Source organism: Zootoca vivipara, chromosome 4 (genome assembly GCF_965207765.1).
Source record: "Zootoca vivipara chromosome 4, rZooViv2.hap1.1, whole genome shotgun sequence".
Taxonomy (NCBI): domain Eukaryota; kingdom Metazoa; phylum Chordata; class Lepidosauria; order Squamata; family Lacertidae; genus Zootoca; species Zootoca vivipara.
The window spans coordinates 71,983,839-72,006,470 of NC_142587.1; the positions used below are offsets into that span (position 1 = coordinate 71,983,839).

A 22,632-nucleotide genomic window follows, 5' to 3' on the forward strand; every position below is an offset into this window, starting at 1 on the left:
ATACGGGTATATAAAGTTAAAACTGATTCCTCATCTTTAACTTCCAATCTCTATTTTCTCTGTCATAAAAGATATCCACAATGTTGTCAAAGGTTTGCTTCAGATCTTACTGTTGAGCCCTATAACTCTTTAAGTGTAGCACATTTTATTTTATTTTTCAATTTTGGGATACAATAGACGGCTTTTGTGAGATCCAAATTGTGTGGACATTCACCAGTTGGAGATCACATACTGAAAGGGATAATGTAACAATGCTATTTAGCGAATCCAATTTGGCTATGTGACAGCATTGTGAAAGAACAAATGGAGCCAATTCAGGGTGCAGAAAATGTTTCCTCATTGTAACAACCATTGAAAAATTGTTGGAACCTTTTGGTCTGCCAAAAATGATTGCAAGAAGTACTCCTCAATTTCACTCAGTCCTATGTGTCCGTTGTCATGTCATACACACTGCAGAACTATAAACTCTCCTACTAGCTTGCCAGTTTGAATGCTGAAATTCAACTGAACTTAAAAGTAAGCTCCAATTAGTAAGCCATGTGAAAACTAGGACATCTACTTATCAGCATTATCTATACAGTACATCTCATGCAGGCTCAAGCATGTGGGGAGATGCTGCTCTGGATAATAAAAGTTTTTTTTAAAAAAATAAGTCTATAGAGCAGTTTTGCTAACAAAACAGACTGCTGCAGTGCAGAGGTTTTCCACCTTGCCATCAAAAAAGCACCTGTTAATATGTGCAAGTTTCTAAGCAGCATGTAAATGAGGGTTCAAGTTATAAATTAAGCCACTTGCCTCTGGCATCAGCCAACAAAACTGCAGTGGCAAGTCTGTACAAATTTATTGGAGAAGTGGAAGCTCCATGAAAAAAGAAAGGCAGAAACCAGTAATTGAACTGTAATTTTTTGTGATGGAGAGTAACTCAAGACTGAGGTGACAAATGAGCCAAGGTCTGTCTCTTCATTAAAGGCAATTGATTTAAATGGCAGCAACCCATCCTTTTCAGAATATAATTTCCCATTCAATAACAAGTGCAAGATTCCAGACCAGCTTTACAAATCAGGCAATGCAAAAGACTACATGGTGCAATTAACTTTGGGGTGCATTTTGTAGAGGTTTGTATTGTTTCAAAATCAAAATACAATCATACATATAGAGAAGGTACATAGAAATATTACAATGCCACTGTGTGCTGGTCAAGAACCGTAACAATAAATCAAATCAAATCAAATCAAAATCAATCAAACAATGCCACTGCTCATGGGGTGAGTACCTGTCAAACTCCTCTCTATTTGTGGGTGAGGCTTCATTTTTTAACACTGCAAGAGAAGCTACTGTGACTACAATTACAGTATAGTCTAAAACTTCTGGAGGACGCCAGGTTGGGCAAAGCTGCAGCAGAGAAAGTCTATCAGCATGAGACACCAAATGCAAAGTCCAGCGGGAAGAACACTTGTTCATAGTAAATCCCTTATAAATGTTAAGAACTGTTTGTTCTTCGTTGTCTGTAAATTCTCTTGTAGCTATTTCACTTACATTTCAGGGATGTTTTGAGAACAAGTAGGACAAAGATGAGACGGACATTTAGTACATTAATGCATGTGAACACACGCCAATGAAATATATTTGAATTGAAATATGTTGAATATATATTCATAATTCAATATAACATTTGAATTAGAAAAACAAAAGGCTGTTTCTGCAATACAACAAACTCCAGGGACAGTAAAACATTGCCTTTATTAGGACCAGTCAACATTTACAACATTCCAGGATGCTGGGTGGGACCAATTTTACTAGATCAACACTGTCCTTAACTGCAGCCTGACAACCTGTAGAAAGTTAGCAAATGAAAATATTCTTGGCATGAAAGTAAGTGACAGGGAAAGCTTTGCCTTCTAAATTTCAGTGCATCTGGCCACTGGCAGGGGAGCAGAGCCAATAAAAATGGCGGCTAATTCACTCAGATTTACCTCCTCCTCAGCAAACATTTGAGAGAGATTATGAGATGGTTCGGAAGGCCTGCTCCCTGCATTAGTGGTGCTGCCGCTTTGCAAGGCAGAGATGGTGTGTTTGAGCAACAACAACACTGGGGAAGCCCTGCAGGATACTTGACATCACCTGTGATAGAGTGCCAAACAGGCAAGCAAATAAAAACGGGTTTTGCGGAAAAGGGCAGAACACAGACTATTGAGAGGAAGCAGATTCTCAAATACCGGGTTGAATAAATCAACCAATTCTGCGACAGCAGGCTTCCAGCGCAAGTTATTGTTGATATGCAGCATTTGCAGTCCTTACATACTTAACATTTTATTTTACAAAAATGGCTATTTGAGTGACGTGTCAGCATTCAAATTGGCCAAGCCAGTTCCTGTGAAGCATAGGAAGGAATCTGTCTATGAAAAGTATCTCTTGTTTAGTTTCACACTGCTGGCTTTGGATTTCCAGCATTTGGCAAGCTGGGCTGGGGGCAGGGAAGGACGACAACGAAGACCCTTTGCTTGTGTAGGTTGACCAAATCCCTCGTGATCACCCCCACCCTCAATTGGCAGCAATGACTTGTGCCGTTAGTCCTTCCCGTGTGATTCTGGGCTTTCAAGCAAAGTGGTATAGAAAGAAGCCACGGGGAAGAAAGAGCCCTTCCAAACTGTTGCGTAGTGATACGCAATGAGGCCCGCAATGTTTGCATTGCATACTTCACAAATACACCTAGAAGAGTCACTTTCTCTTGCGTGAAGCTGCCCAGACATTTAAGACCAACCTCTCGACCCACTTCCATCGAAAGCAAGGCAGATGGTAACAGAAGATAAAACCTCAAATTCTTTGGACCCAAGGCATCAGGGCCAATGCCCTTCTGCCAGCAGAGACGTGTCACCAGCATTGGCACCAATTTCTGTTGAGATCTCACCTGAAATCACGTAAGATTTTGCAGAACATGAGAGATCTCACCTGAAATCAGCACCGATACAGGTGCCACTTCTTTGCCAGAGGTGGAGGTTTCAGGGCAGGCGGCAGCGGCAGCAGCACACATCACTCCTGCAAGAGATGATATCTACTGCTCAGTTGCCAATATCCCATTACTGGGCAAGGCAGTCAGGACACTGGTGGTGCTGGAACTCCTAGCACACTTGGAGGCAATTTATTATCTGGGCCTATTTCAATTTGGATTCAACAAACTGCCCTGGTTGTCCTGATTGCTGACTTCTATCAGGAGAGAGACAAGGGAAATGCAACTCTATTGATTTTTCTTGCTCTTCTCAGCAGCTTTTGACATAATTGACCGCAGTATCTTACTGGGTCAGTGCTATAATTTGGGAATTGGGGGCATGGTGTTACAGTGATTCTGCTTCTGCCTACAGGTCTGGTTTCAGGCAGTCGCACTGGGGAAATTCTGCTTGGCTCCATAGCATGCTGACGACACTCAGCTCTATTTCTCTTTGTCATCAGAGTCAGGTGACGCTGTGCAGGTGCTGCATCAGTCCTTGGGGGCAGTATTAAGCTAGATGAAGCCAAAAACAAAACCCTGAGGATGAATCCTGACAATATGCGACACATTATGGGTTAGGGGTTCTCATAGTTTGAGAACAAGGATATAATATAGCCTGTTCTATTTGGGGCTGCACTACACATGAAGGAGAAGGCATGTGACTGGGGAGTCTTTCTAGATCCAGCATTGTCACTGGAGGCTTATGTCAGGCATCGCCAAACTTGGCCCTCCAGATGTTTTGGGACTACAATTCCCATCATCCCTGACCACTGGTCCTGTTAGCTAGGGATGATGGGAGTTGTAGTCCTAAAACATCTGGAGGGCCGAGTTTGGCCATCACTGCCCTATATCATCATCTCAAAGTTTAAAGATCTGCACAGGTGGCTCTTCTCTGTATTCATCATCATCTGAGGCCCTTCTTCATGTGCCTCCTTCATGAGAGGTCCGGAGGGTGGCAACATGAGAATGAGACTCTTCTACAGTTGCTCCCCATTTTGTGGGATGCTCTCCCCAGGGAGACTCGCCTGGTGACTTCATCTTTAGGTGTCAGGCAAACACTTTTCCTTCAACCAGCCCTTTGGCTAATTAATATTCTATGTTCTCTTAAATTTGTTGGGGGGGCAGTTATGGGTTTGCTTTGTTTTTGCTCTTGTTTTTATTATGTATTTTGTGTTTTTATTTTGTATCTTTAAGCTCTGAACCTGCCCTGAGATCTTCAGGTGAAGACTGGTACATAAATTTAACAAATAAAAAAATTAATATAAATATTCCATTGCTAGGTAGGATGCATTAATATGTCAACTCCCATCGGTCTCAGCAAACATGGCCACTGGTCAGGCGTGATGGACGTTGAAGTCCAACAACACCTGGAGAGCACCACATTGACTATCCCCATGCAGATGAAAAGTGGGTTTAAAAATACATTTAATAAATAAATGTTATATGAATAAATATTGTACGCCCTTGTTTTAGCTCTTTTATTTCTTAGCTGCACTGACAAAATTTACTGGAGGCTGCTAAATATTGGAAGTCTTTATAAACCAATAAAGAAAGCATTATTTGAGATTTTTGTTAAAGGTTTGAATGGCTAATTCCACTCTAATGTCAGTTAATGATTTACCTACATGCTATTCATCCATTTGTAAGTAAGGAGGAAGAGATGCCTGCCACTTTATATTAGCAGGAACAAGCAAAGCAACACCCAAGCATACCTCATAAGCATCAGACGAATGACAACCAACAACAGGCACCTGCCTCATTAATAATAGGTCTTATCAAATTAGGCAATCTACAACAGCTTGCTGCATTTTGAATTTTGCAAGTATCTACTGAATCCACGGGGGTAAAGGCTGGCCCTGCCATTGGGCAGAGTAAGGCAATGGTCTCATGCAGCAGATGTTGGCAGTCGGCAGCAGCACTGCTGTTGCCCAGAGCCCCTCATTCATTCCTCTCTGTCGGAAGAAAGAACTCTACATGCCCCTTAAACTAGCCTGCTACCGCAGGTTTACAGGATGACATCATCACTGCTGAAGTAAGATTCAACTCCTAGTTCAGCAGGAATGGAAGGTGGGGATACCACCTTGTCCTTTGCCTCCAGTAGCAAAATGTCTTGGACCACCACTGGTGAAAATACGCTCATCAATTGTATGTACCTTCACAAAACAAACTATTGTAACGCCTGGCTAGGGTTGCAATCCTAAACCCACTTACTAAGTCCCAACCAACTTAGCTGGATTGACTTTTGAATAAAACATTTTATTTTAAGCAATTCTCGACTACCCTTCTTCTAATGGATTCCAGCAATAAGATGAACAAACACACAAAATGATTAAGCAGAGGCTATAAATACATAAATAATGGTATTTGGAGAAGGGCCTCAATTAAAGAACTTGATGCACAGGAAGGCTGTGTGGGAGGAAACACTCCTTCAGGCATTTGGATCCCAAGCCACTTAGGGCTTTAATAAGTTCAGCACCTGTGTAAAATTGTACTGTATGCAAGGAGAAGCTTTTATCTAAATAATCTTGCATAGTTTTGAAATTCTGGGGGCTTTTGGAGTAGTGGATAAAGCTCTGCACTCCTGCCAGCCATCACAGTCTAAAATAAAATCACATTCCAAGATGGAGTTCATAACTTTTGAGCTGACTAGTCCAGGAGTCAGCAAATTTTTCCAGCAGGGGGCCAGTCCACTGTCCGTCAGACTATATTTTGAAGGGGGTAAAATGAATGAATTCCTATGCCCCACAAATAACCCAGAGGTGCATTTTAAATAAAAGGACACATTCTACTCATGTAAAAACACACTGATTCCCGGACTGTCCATGGGCCGGATTTAGAAGGCGATTGGGCTGGATCTGTCCCCTGGCCCTTAGTTTGCCTACCCATAGACTAGAATAAGGCTGCATACATACCATATATTTAAAGGATACATAAAAGGTAAAGGGACCCCTGACCATTAGGTCCAGTCGTGACCGACTCTGGGGTTGCGTGCTCATCTCGCATTATTGGCCGTGGGAGCCGGCGTATAGCTTCCAGGTCATGTGGCCAGCATGACAAAGCCGCTTCTGGCAAACTAGTGCAGCACATGGAAACGCCGTTTACCTTCCTGCTGTAGCAGTTCCTATTTATCTACTTGCATTTTGACGTGCTTTCGAACTGCTAGGTTGGCAGGAGCTGGGAGCAAGCAACGGGAGCTCACCCCGTCACAGGGATTCGAACCGCCGACTTTCTGATCAGCAAGCCCCAGGCTCAGTGGTTTAACCACAGCGCCACCTGGGTCCCTGCTAAAGGATACATACAGACACACAAAAAGAATATTGGGAATTATAGTTTACACCTCACTGAGCAACAGCACCCATAACAAACTACAGTTCCCATGATTCTTTAGTGGAGGATAGATATGCTTTAACTGTGTGGTATGTACACAGCAAAGCAAAGAAGCATAGGAATGAATATTCAAAATGTGGCTCTGCAGCACTACACATTAAATTTTAGGCTTTGTGATTGGCTACAGCGCTCTGTGGGTTGTATTCTTTGGCTTGCTCTGCATCAGGTGAGAAATGGCCTTGTGTGAGGTAGCAAGAGAAGGTGTGCCCTCCTAACCCAGAGCTGGGATTTTAAAATAGCCCAGAATTGTTGTCAACACCCTTCTCAGTGCCATGCTGGTTCAAGGGGAATTAATCCCTGCACATCTGAAATGAAGCAACAAAAAACAGTTATATTTAATATTGTTTGCATCATTCTTTTTTTAAAAAAAATTGCAAATTTGGTTAGTCAAGGATGTTTGTGATACTGCAAAGAAATAAACTGATCAAAATTCTGGTCAGGTTGTCTTGCAGTAGAAAGGAAAGCTGAACACACCAGTGAGCAAACCCTAAATTATTAATCCACCGAACAGTAATTTAGTCACCCACATTTCACATTCAGGGTTGTTGGTTTTTTCTTTTAAAAAGACTTTGTTTAATTAATGGTTTATAAGACAATGAGAAAGGAACCACAGAGTCAAAAGCTCACACTGCAGCTGCTCTGGCTGTCAGCTTTTGCAAATGGTGGCAGTGGCTGTTTTTTTTAAAACAGGAGTGTTTCCTCTAGCACAGAATTTATTGTATATGCACACAATATAACTCTAACAATATAAATTCAGCATTTTTTTTTTTGCTAATAAAGGAAAGCCGGTGTTCACCTGATTCTCCATTGACAGACCTAGCCTCTATTGATATATCCTGATATATCTGAAGCCTTCCCAGATTTCTGCACAGAGGGTTGGCATGATCAAATTACGGTATCCGGCTGATAACTTCAGACCACCGCATCAGACACAGCCATTCTTCAAAAAAATTCTGTCTGATGGGTGTGTTGCATTTTTTTTTTCATGGAGAGGCTGTACTTTTACACAGGAATATGAAGTTGTAGTTAACGAGCAGGGACGTGACTCCCCCCCGTCATTAAAATTCAGGATGCGGTTTAAAAACCAAATGTTGAACGCTTTTCGAGAATGTTTTGAGAGTTCATAGCATTTTGAAGTTATTGTTTTCAACTCACACATACAAATAATGTTTGGATTAAAGGCAAGTAGAAACTTTTAAAAGACATGGTATGGTATGGTATGGTATGGTATGGTATGGTATGGTATGGTATGGTATGGTATGGTATGGTATGGAAGGTTTCTAACATTGGGATTGGGAACCCAACCTTACACACATAGAAATGGTCCCCTTTAGAATAATGCCAATCACGAATTGGCTGGGGGCATGGCCAGCACCCATGGTGCCCTGGAGGGACAGGGGTAGGCCTGCACATCCTCAAAAGCCCTTTTACCCATTTCAGAAGCAAACACGTTAACATGCAAAGTTTCTAGCAGACTGACAATAACCAGTGTATGCAATATAGAATTGATTTCATCTTTAAGAAAGAAAAGGAACACTGATTATATTTGACCCTAAATAACATTTGAAAATATTCAACCATGTCCTTTCCGCTAGAGACAGCCACAGACAGCATGACATACTAATTGCAGTTTCTTATTGATCTGTTTCCTAACTCCAGTCGATAACGGTCTGTCATTGACGGAGAATCCATTTTCCCTTCTGTTTGCATTGCTTAGTGCAATGTGAAGAGCAGCCTAATTATTTGTAATCATAAACTCATCTGCCTTCAAATATGCTAAGCTGTTTTACCGTAGCAATAAGTAATTCATTGTTTGTCAGGTGTGGAATTCCACAAGAGAGAGTCATCAGAAGACGACAATGTGCTTGCGCCAATGTGACTGTATCTAGAATGATCCTTCCTCCTAGACAAACATTCACAGAAGTTATTCCCGTTAAGTTCAATGGGGCTTCCTTCCACATAAATAGGACGTGCAGCCTTACATGGGAGTAACCTCTTTTAAACACAGAGGGACTCCCTTCAAAGTCTATGTGCATAGGATTGCATTGCTAGAATCATACCTGTTTAAGCAGTCAAATTGTACAGTCTGACTTTTGCAAGCATTTTAAAATATTTAATATTTAAAATATTTAATCTGGCAGCAGCTGCCAGTGTCATCGGAAACATAGGAAGCTGGCTTATAGCGAGTCAGACCATTGGCCCATCTTGCTCAACACTGTCTACACTAACTGGTAGCAGCTCTTCAGGGTTTTGGCAGAAGTGTTTGCCAGCCCTACCTAGAGCTGCTGGGGATTGAACCTGGGACCTTCTGCCTGCAAGGCAGATGCTCTGCCACAGAGCTACGGCCCGACCCCTTCCATCTGTGCCATCTTACAGATGGTTAGGTTTATTAAATGTCTGCCTCACTTTCACCTCTTCTTGAAGATCGCAACAACACTTGCCCAGTAGAACAGCAGCTCAGTATGAGCTGCAGTGTTGCCAACATGGCTTAGTAGCAAGGGGCAAATATTCTAAAGTATGGTTGTTCACGCTGCTTTCTGAGTAACAAGCACTGAATTGGCATAGAGTAGCTTAAATAGCACTCCAGTGATGTGCTTTCATATCTAATGCAAAGAAGGCTTAGCAATGGCCATAGCTGCATAAATAATCATAACGGCAACAAAAATGACACATGTTAAGGTGGAGCTGCCCTTTCTGCTTGTAAACCATGACTCTAAGTGATCATTATATTAGCAGGCAAGCTGAATAGAACATTTTTCAAATGTAGGCTTCTAAAGTTGTTATCTGTTACTATGCTGCCATGAGAAGGGGTAGGGGAGAAATCTGGTTTGCATTTTAATAGAACCTACCTAATTCATACCTCTCAGACCAGTTTGGAAACCAAAGCACAGTTATCTTTAAAAACCAAAATATGTGTACAACAATATTTTATATATACATACATATATTTGAACAAAAAAATGCACATATTAAAATTAAATTAAAAATGCACTTAGATGAAACTGCTTGAGGTAATGTGTATAAGTAGGATAAATGCTGATGAATTTCCATGAAGACATTTTTAAAAAGTAATGTGGCAAACTGGAGACTAAAGAAATGAGAAACTCAAAGAAAGTGAAACTAACAGATTTGTCCATTCCTTTTAATAACTGAGTGGCAAAACAGATGCAACACAAGAGATCTACAATTGTATCTACCCAATTTTTAAACTTTAAAGAAGCAATGGGGAGGGGGGAGGTTCAGTTTTGACTGGAGAAGCCACACTAAGGTAGAGAGTATTTAATGTTTCCCTCCCCCTTTTGCCCCATCTATTCTCCACTGCAGCTGCCATGATACCCACTTTTCCCAAGGTGGGGTCTGGGGTGTTAGGCATCGGCATCATGCAGGTATATTTTCCCCTGTAGGATGAAGGAGTTTTAGATTTTAGATGGGAGATTTTCTAATTTCCAATCAAAAACAAAGCCAACTGCCTCCAGGTTCCTTTAAAGTAAAGACCAAAAACTTTGATCGAGACAATCTCAAACCTCATGCATCACTTTTGCTTTGGCCCAGATACAAACTTCTCAAGTAAGTTACTTACGGGATCAGAAGGCCCGCAGAAGTCTCGGAATACTTTTTCAGGATCTACTTGCCTAATCTCTAGAGCTACGCAAGGGCCTGAACAAAGTTCTACAACCATCTCCTGCAACAGGAAAAAGAAACAGATTATTAAATGGTTTTTACATTTTTTACTCTGCACTGTATATCAATTTGCATCATTTCTTGTTTTAAGAAAATCTAAGCCAGCCCAGACCACTCTCTACAATGTTGTTTTCAAAGGCAGTTCTCTCCATTCTAACATAAATGTTGCTAATTAAATGTGTCAGTTCTCTCATGATTTTAATATATTCTGGGGCTAATCTGCATTCTTCAACTTTACTGACATAGTGACTCTAATCAGACCACCACTGTGGCCCCCTCTGTGTTCAATCAATGAAAAAGTGGAAAAGCACATATCCTAATACAGATCCTTGAATGACTCCATTTTTGCATCCTTCCATTGTTTGAAGTGTCCATTTATTCCTTCTCATTGCTTCCTGTTCTTTAACCAATTACTGATCCATAAGAGAACTTATTCCATACCACAACATCCCCTCTTTGGAATATACTGTATATTTTATTTCTTTGATTAAACTTTATTCTCTCTTGTGTTCAATTTTAAGCCATTGAACAAATCAGCTTTATTTCTATTGTGTTATATGGCTGCTTTAGTTGTATGGCTTGATTGATACTTCTCATGGATTTACTTATTGACACAAAGGTTTATTTGGAATTGTTAATACAGTACTTTAATTTTAAATTGTTGTATTGATATGTTAATCTGATGTGTACAACCTTGTGGAAATGCAGTATATATATATATATATATATATATATATATATATATATATATATATATATATAAATTAAAGAATGAATGAAACATCATGCTGTGGTTTTCCAAGCCTCCTTTCCAGGTGCGCAGCCTGGGAGTCATTTTGGACTCACAGCTGTCCATGGAGGCGCAGGTCAATTCTGTGTCCAGGGCAGCTGACTATCTGGGCAGCTGACTATCCATCTGGTACGCAGGCTGAGACCCTACCTGCCCACAGACTGTCTCGCCAGAGTGGTGCATGCTCTAGTTATCTCCCGCTTGGACTACTGCAATGCACTCTATGTGGGGCTACCTTTGAAGGTGACCCGGAAACTACAACGAATCCAGAATGTGGCAGCTAGACTGGTGACTGGAGGCAGCTGCTGAGACTATATAGCACCAGTCCTGAAAGACTTACATTGGCTCCCAGTACATTTTCGAACACAATTCAAAGTGTTGGTACTGACAATTCAAAGTGTTGGTACTCCCTCACTGTGAGAAGCAAAGCTACAGGGAACCAGGCAGAGGGCCTTCTTGGTAGTGGCACTCTGCCTGTGTAACGTCCTCCCATCAGATGTCAAAGAGATAAACAACTACCTGACATTTAGAAGACATCTGAAGGCAGCCCTGTTTAGGGAAGTTTTTAATGTGTGACATTTTAATGTATTTTTAATCTTTGTTGGGAGCTGCCCAGAGTGGCTGGGGAAACCCAGCCAGATGAGCAGGGTACAAATTGTTGTCGTTTAGTCGTGTCCGACTCTTTGTGACCCCATGGACCATAGCACGCCAGGCACTCCTGTCTTGCACTGCCTCCCGCAGTTTGGTCAAACTCATGTTCGTAGCTTCGAGAACACTGTCCAACCATCTCGTCCTCTGTCGTCCCCTTCTCCTAGTGCCCTCAATCTTTCCCAACATCAGGGTCTTTTCCAGGGAGTCTTCTCTTCTCATGAGAAGAGAGGGTACAAATAAATTATTATTATTATTATTATTATTATTATTATTATTATTATTATTATTATTATTATTCCACATCATCAGCTGCTGGCAGGGGCAAAGGAAGTTGCAATGCATATCATTTCTCAGTGTGAGGTAAATGATTCTTAAAAAATATGGACACTATCTCTTAGTATCAAGAATTTTTGCTGGAAGAAACCTACTCAACTCAGCCACTGCAGCAATATCAAATATAACTTTTGTCGTGTTTCACCATCCATTAAAATATTTGAAAAAGACAAGTTTTATGCTGAGCCAAACTAAAATCATCACTTGCGCAGTCTGTCTTGCCAACTCAAAAACATTACTAGGTTGAAATCTTTGCGGCTGAGGTGAAGAGCAGCACTGAAAAGTGACTTTATAATCCCTCAAAGCTTGTGCCATGCCCTTGACAATAAGCCTTCAGGACGGTCCATTAAGATTCTATCCAAAATGGGCCCTCAAACAAAGAGAGACTTTATAGCGCTTCGGTTGTTGTTGTTGTTTAGTCGTTTAGTCGTGTCCGACTCTTCGTGACCCCATGGACCAGAGCACGCCAGGCACTCCTGTCTTCCACTGCCTCCCGTAGTTTGGTCAAACTCATGTTCGTAGCTTCGAGAACACTGTCCAACCATCTTGTCCTCTGTCGTCCCCTTCTCCTAGTGCCCTCAATCTTTCCCAACATCAGGGTCTTTTCCAAGGATTCTTCTCTTCTCATGAGGTGGCCAAAGTATTGGAGCCTCAGCTTCACGATCTGTCCTTCCAGGGAGCACTCAGGGCTGATTTCCTTAAGAATGGATAGGTTTGATCTTCTAGCAGTCCATGGGACTCTCAAGAGTCTCCTCCAGCACCATAATTCAAAAGCATCAATTCTTCGGCGATCAGCCTTCTTTATGGTCCAGCTCTCACTTCCATACATCACTACTGGGAAAACCATAGCTTTAACTATACGGACCTTTGTCGGCAAGGTGATGTCTCTGCTTTTTAAGATGCTGTCTAGGTTTGTCATTGCTTTTCTCCCAAGAAGCAGGCGTCTTTTAATTTCGTGACTGCTGTCACCATCTGCAGTGATCAAGGAGCCCAAGAAAGTAAAATCTCTCACTGCCTCCATTTCTTCCCCTTCTATTTGCCAGGAGGTGATGGGACCAGTGGCCATGATCTTGGTTTTTTTGATGTTGAGCTTCAGACCATATTTTGCGCTCTCCTCTTTCACCCTCATTAAAAGGTTCTTTAATTCCTCCTCACTTTCTGCCATCAAGGTTGTGTCATCTGCATATCTGAGGTTGTTGATATTTCTTCCGGCAATCTTAATTCCTGCTTGGGATTCATCTAGTCCAGCCTTTCGCATGATGAATTCTGCATATAAGTTAAATAAGCAGGGAGACAATATACAACCTTGTCGTACTCCTTTCCCAATTTTGAACCAATCCGTTGTTCCATATCCAGTTCTAACTGTAGCTTCTTGTCCCACATAGAGATTTCTCAGGAGACAGATGAGGTGATCAGGCACTCCCATTTCTTTAAGAACTTGCCATAGTTTGCTGTGGTCGACACAGTCAAAGGCTTTTGCATAGTCAATGAAGCAGAAGTAGACGTTTTTCTGGAACTCTCTAGCTTTCTCCATAATCCAGCGCATGTTTGCTATTTGGTCTCTGGTTCCTCTGCCCTTTCGAAATCCAGCTTGCACTTCTGGGAGTTCTCGGTCCACATACTGCCTAAGCCTGCCTTGTAGAATTTTAAGCATAACCTTGCTAGCGTGTGAAATGAGGGCAATTGTGCGGTAGTTGGAGCATTCTTTGGCACTGCCCTTCTTTGGAATTGGGATGTAGACTGATCTTCTCCAATCCTCTGGCCATTGCTGAGTTTTCCAAACTTGCTGGCATATTGGGTGTAGCACCTTAACAGCATCATCTTTTAAAATTTTAAATAGTTCAGCTGGAATATCATCACTTCCACTGGCCTTGTTATTAGCAGTGCTTTCTAAGGCCCATTTGACTTCACTCTCCAAGATGTCTGGCTCAAGGTCAGCAACCACACTACCTGGGGTGTACGAGACCTCCATATCTTTCTGGTATAATTCCTCTGTGTATTCTTGCCACCTCTTCTTGATGTCTTCTGCTTCTGTTAGGTCCTTACCACTTTTGTCCTTGATTATGGTAATCTTTGTACGAAATGTTCCTTTCATATCTCCAATTTTCTTGAACAGATCTCTGGTTTTCCCCATTCTATTGTTTTCCTCTATTTCTTTGCATTGCTCATTTAAGAAGACCCTCTTGTCTCTCCTTGCTGTTTTTTGGAAATCTGCATTCAGTTTCCTGTATCTTTCCCTATCTCCCTTGCATTTTGCTTGCCTCCTCTCCTCCGCTATTTGTAAGGCCTCGTTGGACAGCCATTTTGCTTTCTTGCATTTCCTTTTCCTTGGGATGGTTTTCGTTGCTGCCTCCTGTATAATGTTACGAGCCTCCATCCATAGTTCTTCAGGCACTCTGTCCACCAAATCTAAATCCTTAAACCTGTTCCTCACTTCCACTGTGTATTCATAAGGGATTTGATTCAGATTGTATCTTACTGGCCCAGTGGTTTTTCCTACTTTCTTCAGTTTAAGCTGGAATTTTGCTATAAGAAGCTGATGATCTGAGTTACAGTCAGCTCCAGGTCTTGTTTTTGCTGACTGTATAGAGCTTCTCCATCTTTGGCTGCAGAGAATATAATCAATCTGATTTCGATGCTGCCCATTTGGTGATATCCATGTGTAGAGTCGTCTCTTGTGTTGTTGGAAGAGAGTGTTTGTGATGACCAGCTTGTTCTCTTGACAGAACTCTATTAGCCTTTGCCCTGCTTCATTTTGAACTCCAAGGCCAAACTTGCCAGTTGTTCCTTTTATCTCTTGATTCCCTACTTTAGCATTCCAATCCCCTGTAATGAGAAGAACATCCTTCTTTGGTGTCATTTCTAGAAGGTGTTGTAGGTCTTCATAGAATTGGTCAATTTCACTTTCTTCAGCACCGGTAGTTGGTGCATAAACTTGGATTACTGTGATGTTAAAAGGTCTGCCTTGGATTCGTATCGAGATCATTCTGTCATTTTTGAGATTGCATCCCATCACAGCTTTTGCCACTCTTTTGTTGACTATGAGGGCCACTCCATTTCTTCCACAGGATTCTTGCCCACAGTAGTAGATATGATAGTCACCCGAACTGAATTCACCCATTCCCTTCCATTTTAGTTCACTGATGCCCAGCATGTCGATATTTATTCTTGTCATCTCATTTTTGACCACATCCAGCTTACCTCTATTCATGGTTCTTACATTCCAGGTTCCTATGCAATATTTTTCTTTACAGCATCGGACTTTCCTTTCGCTTCCAGGCATATCCGCAACTGAGCGTCCTTTCGGCTTTGGCCCAGCCACTTCATCAGCTCTGAATCTACTTGTACTTGTCCTCCGCTCTTCCTCAGTAGCATGTTGGACGCCTTCCGACCTGAGGGGCTCATCTTCCAGCGTCATAACTTTTATATGCCTGTTGTCTTTGTCCATGGAGTTTTCTTGGCAGGGATACTGGAGTGGCTTGCCAGTTCCTTCTCCAGGTGGATCACGTTTAGTCAAAACTCTCCACTATGACCTGTCCATCTTGGGTGGCCCTGCATGGCATAGCTCATAGCTTCTCTGAGTTATTCAAGCCCCTTCGCCACGACAAGGCATTGATCCATGAAGGGGGCATTGATCCATGAAGGGGATCAATAGCGCTTACTTACAGCATATTCAGCGACAACACCTTTGTAAATTGAGTAGAATTCCTCTGCATTTGCACGGTCCATATAGTACTGCATGTAAGAAAACAGAAAGGAAAAGTATTTATTCTGTGTAAAGAGGGAACAAGTGTATACATCTCCAAGCATTATTATTGCCCCTTTTCTTTTCATATACAACCTGAGGAGACTTTAACTTATTTCTCAATTAATCCCTCACAGAGTATTATGTGGAAAAGCTGATAAAAATTAAAAAGACACCAGAAATCAAGATCCCATTTGTGATTCTTCCCCCCGTTTTCCACATGTATGTCTCATCTTATCAAACAAAGCACAAAATACTCGTATTTGTTTTGTACCATTTAGATTGAACAAAACTCAACAAAGTGCATTTTTAAAAAAGATTCCATCTGCTGCCGCTGCAAGTTCAACTCTGTTAAATGGAGGGGAAGGGGGAATATACAGCACATTCACGCTGGGGTCAGAGAGCCACATGACAAGAAGGATCTAAATACAGCGGTATCTTGGTTCTCGAATCTAATTCGTTCCGGGAGTCCGTTTGACTCCCGGAACGGTTCGAAAACCAAGGCGTGGCTGCAGGAGCTTCCTGCACTCAGTCAGAAACTGTGGAAGCCGCGTTGGACATTCAGCTTACAAAGAACATTCGCAAACCGGAACACTCACTTCTGAGTTTGCGATGTTCGGGAGCCGATTTGTTCAACAACCAAGGTACCACTCTACATTAGAAAGGTAAGCATTGTAGTAATTATGCAAGCACTAGCTGGCTTGGAAACAGGTTACTTGAAGGAACACTTTTCCCTGTAGGAGCCTGCTTGAGTGCCAAGATCTTGCAAGGAAGCCCTTTTCCCAGTCCTGCCATTTTCTAGAGTGCATTTGGCAGGGGCCCAAGAGAGGGCCTTTTCAGTGTCTGCGCTCCAGTTTTGGGGCTCCCCTCCCTCCCACAGTTCAATTGCCCCCTTGTCTGTTGACCCTCCAGTGCCAAGTAAAGACATTTTCATTTTGACAGGCCTTTGGCGTGCCAGGGCAACTTGTTCACTGTAATGCTCAAGGTGTTTAATTGTCCACTGTTTCTATACTTGGATTTTTATTGTTCTGACTTTTATCTTCTCTTTTGTATTTGTGTTGATTATATATCCTTTAGCATCTTTATTGTATTTTTATCTTGCCGCTGTTAGCAGCCCCAAGCGCCATGGCAAGATACAAACTGAAGTAATAAATACTAATAAATTAAAGACAACTGCCTAAATAATGGCATATATATATATATATATATATATATATATATATATATATATATATATATATAAAGTGTGTGTGTGTGTGTGTGTGTGTGGTGTAAAACATGCATATTCACCTACTACCTAAGTCAGTTCTGACAAGCTGGCTAGCATTATTTCAGTTTTAAAGACTAGGTAACCTTGATAAGTCCAAGTAAGCCTTAGTCGAAGTCAGCCAAAAGGAACTGAGCTTATATTGAAATGCAGCATAATAAGGTGTTGTTTACCTACCTGTTGAGATGGAAGGAAGAAAAGTACAGAGACAGCAAGAATGCAAATTGTGCATAAATGAGAGAAAAGACAGCAGCTCTCACTGTTCCTCTGTGAGCAAAACCAGACAGACACTCCTCAATACAGACTATTTGCAGCCTGTTCCTGTCCATTTCTATCAACCAATTTGAATAGGGATTTACTCCCAAGGATAGGTTTCTCCTCCTCTGGTAATTATTTTCTGTATTCTGCAAGAGAGCAGACTGGGAACCTGGCACCCTTTAAAAATAGGCAGGTGTAAGAGGCAGCTGATATGTATGGGGTTGCTGCTGGAAGGAAAGGCTGTCATGCTTCGCCCAGGTGAAATGCATTAAAAAGCTAGTGTAGGAGTGGGTGCAACAGGTGGCAAAGGTTGCTTTCCCCTCATCTCATCAAAGAAAAGGTCTGAACAAAGACCAAGAAGAAAGAGTTACCATCTGCAAGGCTGAAATATCAAATCCTCCATCAAGTATTGCTTTTATTATCTTCCCAGTCAGACCTGTGAAGAAAAAATATTATTTTTTTAAACTGGCTACATAAATTCATCTCAAATGCTAGAGTCCTGGGACTATGTTGCTATAGTTTATATACATTTATAATACAGTTGCTTTTATGAGAACATTTGTGTCTTGCACATTTACTTGGGGTATATGAGGCAAGCACATTGTTCATATGGGCTCACAATAACCATAAAAGTTGTTTCCAAGTCAGGAAGAAATGTCACTGGCTCCTTGCAACTCAACAGTAACCAAATTTAACCAGAAGTAGATCGCACTGAAATCACTTCCAAGTAAAAATGATTAGGATTGGGCTATACAACACTGATTTTTCACACTTAACCTGAAGTAAAATACACCCAAATTATGCAAACCAGCCGTCCCATTTATAGGCTTAATCCCCAAATAGTGCAACTCATTCAATTTGTATAATTTTTTTCTACCTGGCCTAACATTGGAGATGTCCAAATATTGTTACATTTTTGGGGAAAGTGAGAAATAGTGCAAGAAACAGAGAGCTAGCTAGGTGAGAAAAAGGAAGATCACAGATACTGTATTGTGACATATGATCCCAATATAAAATAGAAAGACAAATTTAAATGCATCCATTATCCTTTCACAAACAGGAGTTTCACTTTTCAAATATATGCCCAGCACTGTTATAAGTTATAACTGCTAAGTATAACTTATTCTTTTTCTGTAAAACTCTGCACCAAAAACACGCTCATGCCTACCTTTTAGTTTTGGATAATGAGGAAAACACTTGACAAATATTTTGGTTCCCATAAAACATGGAGGGGGGATTGAACTTATTTTAAAATATTCAGACCTCACTCAATAAGGAAACTGGCTATTTAAAAATTAGGAAGACTACATCTTTAAAATGTGATTACTCTAAACCAAATCAGAGCCACAGATTAAGTGTTCGTTTAGGATTAAATTTTTAGTGACAAAGTACAAAAGAAATCACAGGCATTACTAAATACAACTGAAGGAATGTAATACTAATCCTAGCAAAAAATGCATAACAAATAACTGGGCATAAAAAAAACAAGAGAGGGAAGGTTTTATGTCTCCAAGACAGCATTAGGTTACTAGGCACCAATACAGAACAGATAATCTTCAAGCGCATTTTAATCAGATGAAGTGATGCGGTACAACATCTACTCTGCAGTTCAACAATTCACTGCTTTGTGACACATAAGGACAAATTCAAAGAAAGGAGATCTAAAAACTTAAAAGCAATCAGAGGGTGCTGGCTTTGGTAAAAGCTGCACATGCATGAACAACTACGGGTTGGAACAATAACCTTTGCATTTTGAGATCTAGAGATTAATCTATTAATTGGCTTGCCAGTTAGTCAGCTACGGCATTCAGAAAACACACCGCTAAATCCGTTTGACTTCTGAAATATTCAAAAACCAAGGCACAGCTTCTGATTGGTGCAGGTGCCCCAGAAACAATATCCAACAGCCGCATTGGACATTCAGCTTCTGAAAAACGTTCGAAAACCGGAACACTTACTTCCGGGTTTTCGGCATTTGAGTACCAAGGCGCTTGAGAACCAAGGTACCATTGTATCTGCTTTAGGCATTTTTTTACAGTCTTCAATATAAAAATCAATGCACAAGGGCAAGAGGAGAATACAGTTGGAAGAAGTGGGTGGGGTTAAGAAGAAAGAAGGTGCCCTCCTCCTTGTGTGAATACTGGGAAGAAGGTTGTTGGTAAATCCCAGAGTTCCCTTATCAAAACCTCAGTTTACTGGGCATAAGTCCAATAAGGACATACATTATGGGAGTGCTTTAATGGTTCTTAAGATATGATCTGTAGAGGACTTTGCACTGCCAATTCAGCTGATGTATAATAATTCATATGGAGCTTGTGGACTTTGATCTCTTAGATCTCAACCTAAGTTGAAACTACAATCATGTTCCTGTTAGCTGACTTCCTTTTGAATTGACGCAGGAATTACAATTTATGCAAAACACCATGGGAAAAAGGTACGTATTTTGCATTCTGGGTCTTGCCACTCTGGTTGTCCTCAATTATATCGCACTACAATTGCCTTCAAAGCATAATACATACAACAAAGATAAATTTGGCCCAGCTGACGGACCTGGAAAATCAACTGCCTCACTCTGTGATTAAACTCTAAGAAGCTGCAGCAGCTATACTCTGCTTAATTTAGAAGCCCTCGCCCATCTTTACAGATTGGGAACAGCAACCATTGTCTGTGGTTACTAAGTGCAGGGAAAGCACATTTCTTAGCACAGGATTTCTCCTGCAAAGTCACAAGATACAGGGTCAACCAATAATCCTTATTTTTGTTCCTTTATTAAACGAGGCTGCACATGAGCAGTAGCTTGCTCTATGTGGACTGAATATGTGTCTCAGCTAAGATCTAGAGAAACCACCATAGTGGCGGAGGAGGGGAATACAAAAAACTAAGCCAAAGTCATAAATCATCATCTACCTTGGCTCCCCGCTCCCAAAACATGGGTTCAGATGGAAAAGCAAAGCTAAGGTACAAGAGGACTTCACAGACATTGAGAATCAGCTCTCTGCAAGAAACATGAGTTCCTCAGCAGTACCAAGAGGCCCCAAAGACAAAGCTTGTGTCGGGTTTGCCAAAGACAGATTCAAACCCCATTACACCAAAAGCTTTTTAAAATTAGAAATCCGGATGAGCATCAGTGTCTTCCTCCACTATTATAGAGTGAACTGAAGCTAAAAGCCCACAATAAGGACAGAGAAAAGATAAGAAGCCATGGTCTTGGCTTTAAATTATGACCTACATTTTTAATCTGTAGATCAGGCATCCCCAAACTGCGGCCCTCCAGATGTTTTGGCCTACAACTCCCATGATCCCTAGCTAACAGGACCAGTGGTCGGGGAAGATGGGAATTGTAGTCCAAAACATCTGGAGGGCCGAAGTTTGGGGATGCCTGCTGTAGATGGAGAAATTTAGATGAAAATTTGCGTACACATAAAATCTACGTACACATAAAAACTGAACAGTCACAGGCCTCTTGAAGGTAGGCATTGGCAATCTCTGAAAAGCACTTCCATTATTCCCATAACAAGTGGAAAGGGCAGAAAGAAAAGACAGTTTAAAATCATAAAAGCAAAAGTTGCACTGAAAGATGGTAGACAGCTGAGAGGAGTGGTGTATTTAAGCATCTGGGAGCAACTTCCAATAATGCAATAAGACAGATTTTATTTGCAATTAGTTCCAGCAGAAATAGGATGGGTGCTGACTGTTTTGACAGCACAATCCTATACATGTCTATGGAGAATTAAGTCCCAGTGAGATCAGCTACTTACTCCAAGGTAACTGGATACAGAATTGCAGCCTTAGTTTTTTGAAGTAAGGCAAGTAGAAGGGTTGTTACTAAGAAATATGCAGATCTTTTCCCAAGTACCCATAAGTCATATAATAGGCACCAGCATTTTGGATTGATAAGATAGAATGCAAATCATTTTGCCACAAGGAATTGTAATATTTTCTGCAACAGACTAACATGACTACCTCTAGACATCATTTAGAAAAATACTGAATGCAGACTTTAGATAACTTGAATACAGCTGACGCATACTGATTCACATGTCCCTTATCCCACCATATAATGATTTATGACAGTTGCCTAGTGGTGGAAAAACCACAGAATCTTCACTTGTAAGAAGTTTAAATATGCTCCAGCTGCCCCCTCAAATGCCTGGTAACCTGATGTCGAATCTTCCATATCAACTTTGAGGAAGTGGGGTCTAAAAACTACAATTCCCCAAAGGCAAAATAGATCACAGTAAGGTTCTGATTAGCATTTACTTCTTATACAAATTTGTTTTAGAACTTGTCAGCAGCTGAACCAAAGCATATAATCATACTGTAAACAGTCGTAATCATTTTCCAATGTTTGATGGTAGGGAAAGGAAGCCGTTTTCTATATAAGGTTATGTTTAGACATCAACCATTTCAGCTGATCTGATGAAGAAACGACACAAAGAACTCCACCAAAAAGAATACGTTTTCAATAAATCACAAGGATGTTAAAGTGCTAACTCTGTATTTTAGTACTGCATGTGTCAATTAGTCTAAGGCAGGCTTGGGGAGTTTGTGGCTCTCCAGATATTGCCAGATTATAACTGGTTTAAGGGAAGGCTAAAATTCTGTTGGACATGTTTCCAGGTACCCAAGTGTCCTCCAATTCAAAGTCACCCTTTGCCCTGATTGCTTTATTTGGTGGAAGGGGGAATATCATCTGTTTGAATGTATTTCCAGGAAAGGTGATGCCGGGGTGTGTGTGTATAACAATGGTGTACATTGAGGCCATCATGCAGCCCTTTAGGAGTTGGGCTACTCTGTCACAGAATGCTTTGTTAGCTAGTCTGTCACAGAATGCTTCTTCTCTTCCAGACGAAGGGAACAAAGTTACCAAGATGGAAGTGTGGCAGGAGCATCAAAGATGCTCAGAATCTGGGTCACCACCAGCCACTCAGCTGCTTCTTCATTTGCCTCTGGTTGGGAGGTCAGTCATTACAGGTTGTGTGATATTTTGCTACTTGCACAAACATGGACCTTCTATGGGCAAGTGCATATTAGCATGCAGGCTTGTAGCAGTACAGAGAACACCAACCCCTGTTGCACATAATTTCTCAAACGCAAGTATTTATGCAATTTGGTCTGTGTTAAATTTCAACAAGCTGTGAGCTAAAATAAAATAAAAACATACCGTAACTTCCTTACCTCCAGCCATGCACAAAACACATATGGTAGCAATGGTGCAAGTCTAAATCTATGCATCTATTCAGCTAAGAAGAGAGATGCTGAAGGGCACTTTCAGCCGAGGGCCAGGTCAGTGTCACCTACCTTCTTTTACTGAGTGAGGCTTAATAACACAACAAGTACAGTGTGTGTATTTTGCGGTGTTTGCAGGTCCACGGCCTCCACTGGAGGGAAAGAACATCTCCAGCTCCTGAAAATAATTGGAATTAAATATATTTAATTGTGCACAACTGCATGACTCATAGTCATAGGACACCAGTTATGTTTATGAGGGTCAGAGTCATATTCCCAAAGCAATATTGAAATCCTACGTCCTC

The 22,632-nt window shown here is 41.2% G+C and overlaps 1 protein-coding gene across 5 annotated transcripts in view; it reads right to left on the reverse strand.

The window, feature by feature from the left end:
- NME7 (NME/NM23 family member 7) overlaps positions 1-22,632 on the reverse strand; it is a 72,572-nt gene that overhangs the window by 22,591 nt on the left and 27,349 nt on the right. For all 5 annotated transcript variants that reach the window (XM_035114428.3, XM_088668781.1, XM_088668782.1 and 2 more), the window contains 4 exons: positions 22,400-22,505; positions 17,470-17,534; positions 15,495-15,563; positions 9,954-10,055 (listed from right to left, as the gene is read on the reverse strand). In XM_035114428.3, the coding sequence (XP_034970319.1) occupies positions 9,954-10,055; positions 15,495-15,563; positions 17,470-17,534; positions 22,400-22,505 (342 nt within the window). The remainder of the gene's footprint in view (positions 1-9,953; positions 10,056-15,494; positions 15,564-17,469; positions 17,535-22,399; positions 22,506-22,632) is intronic.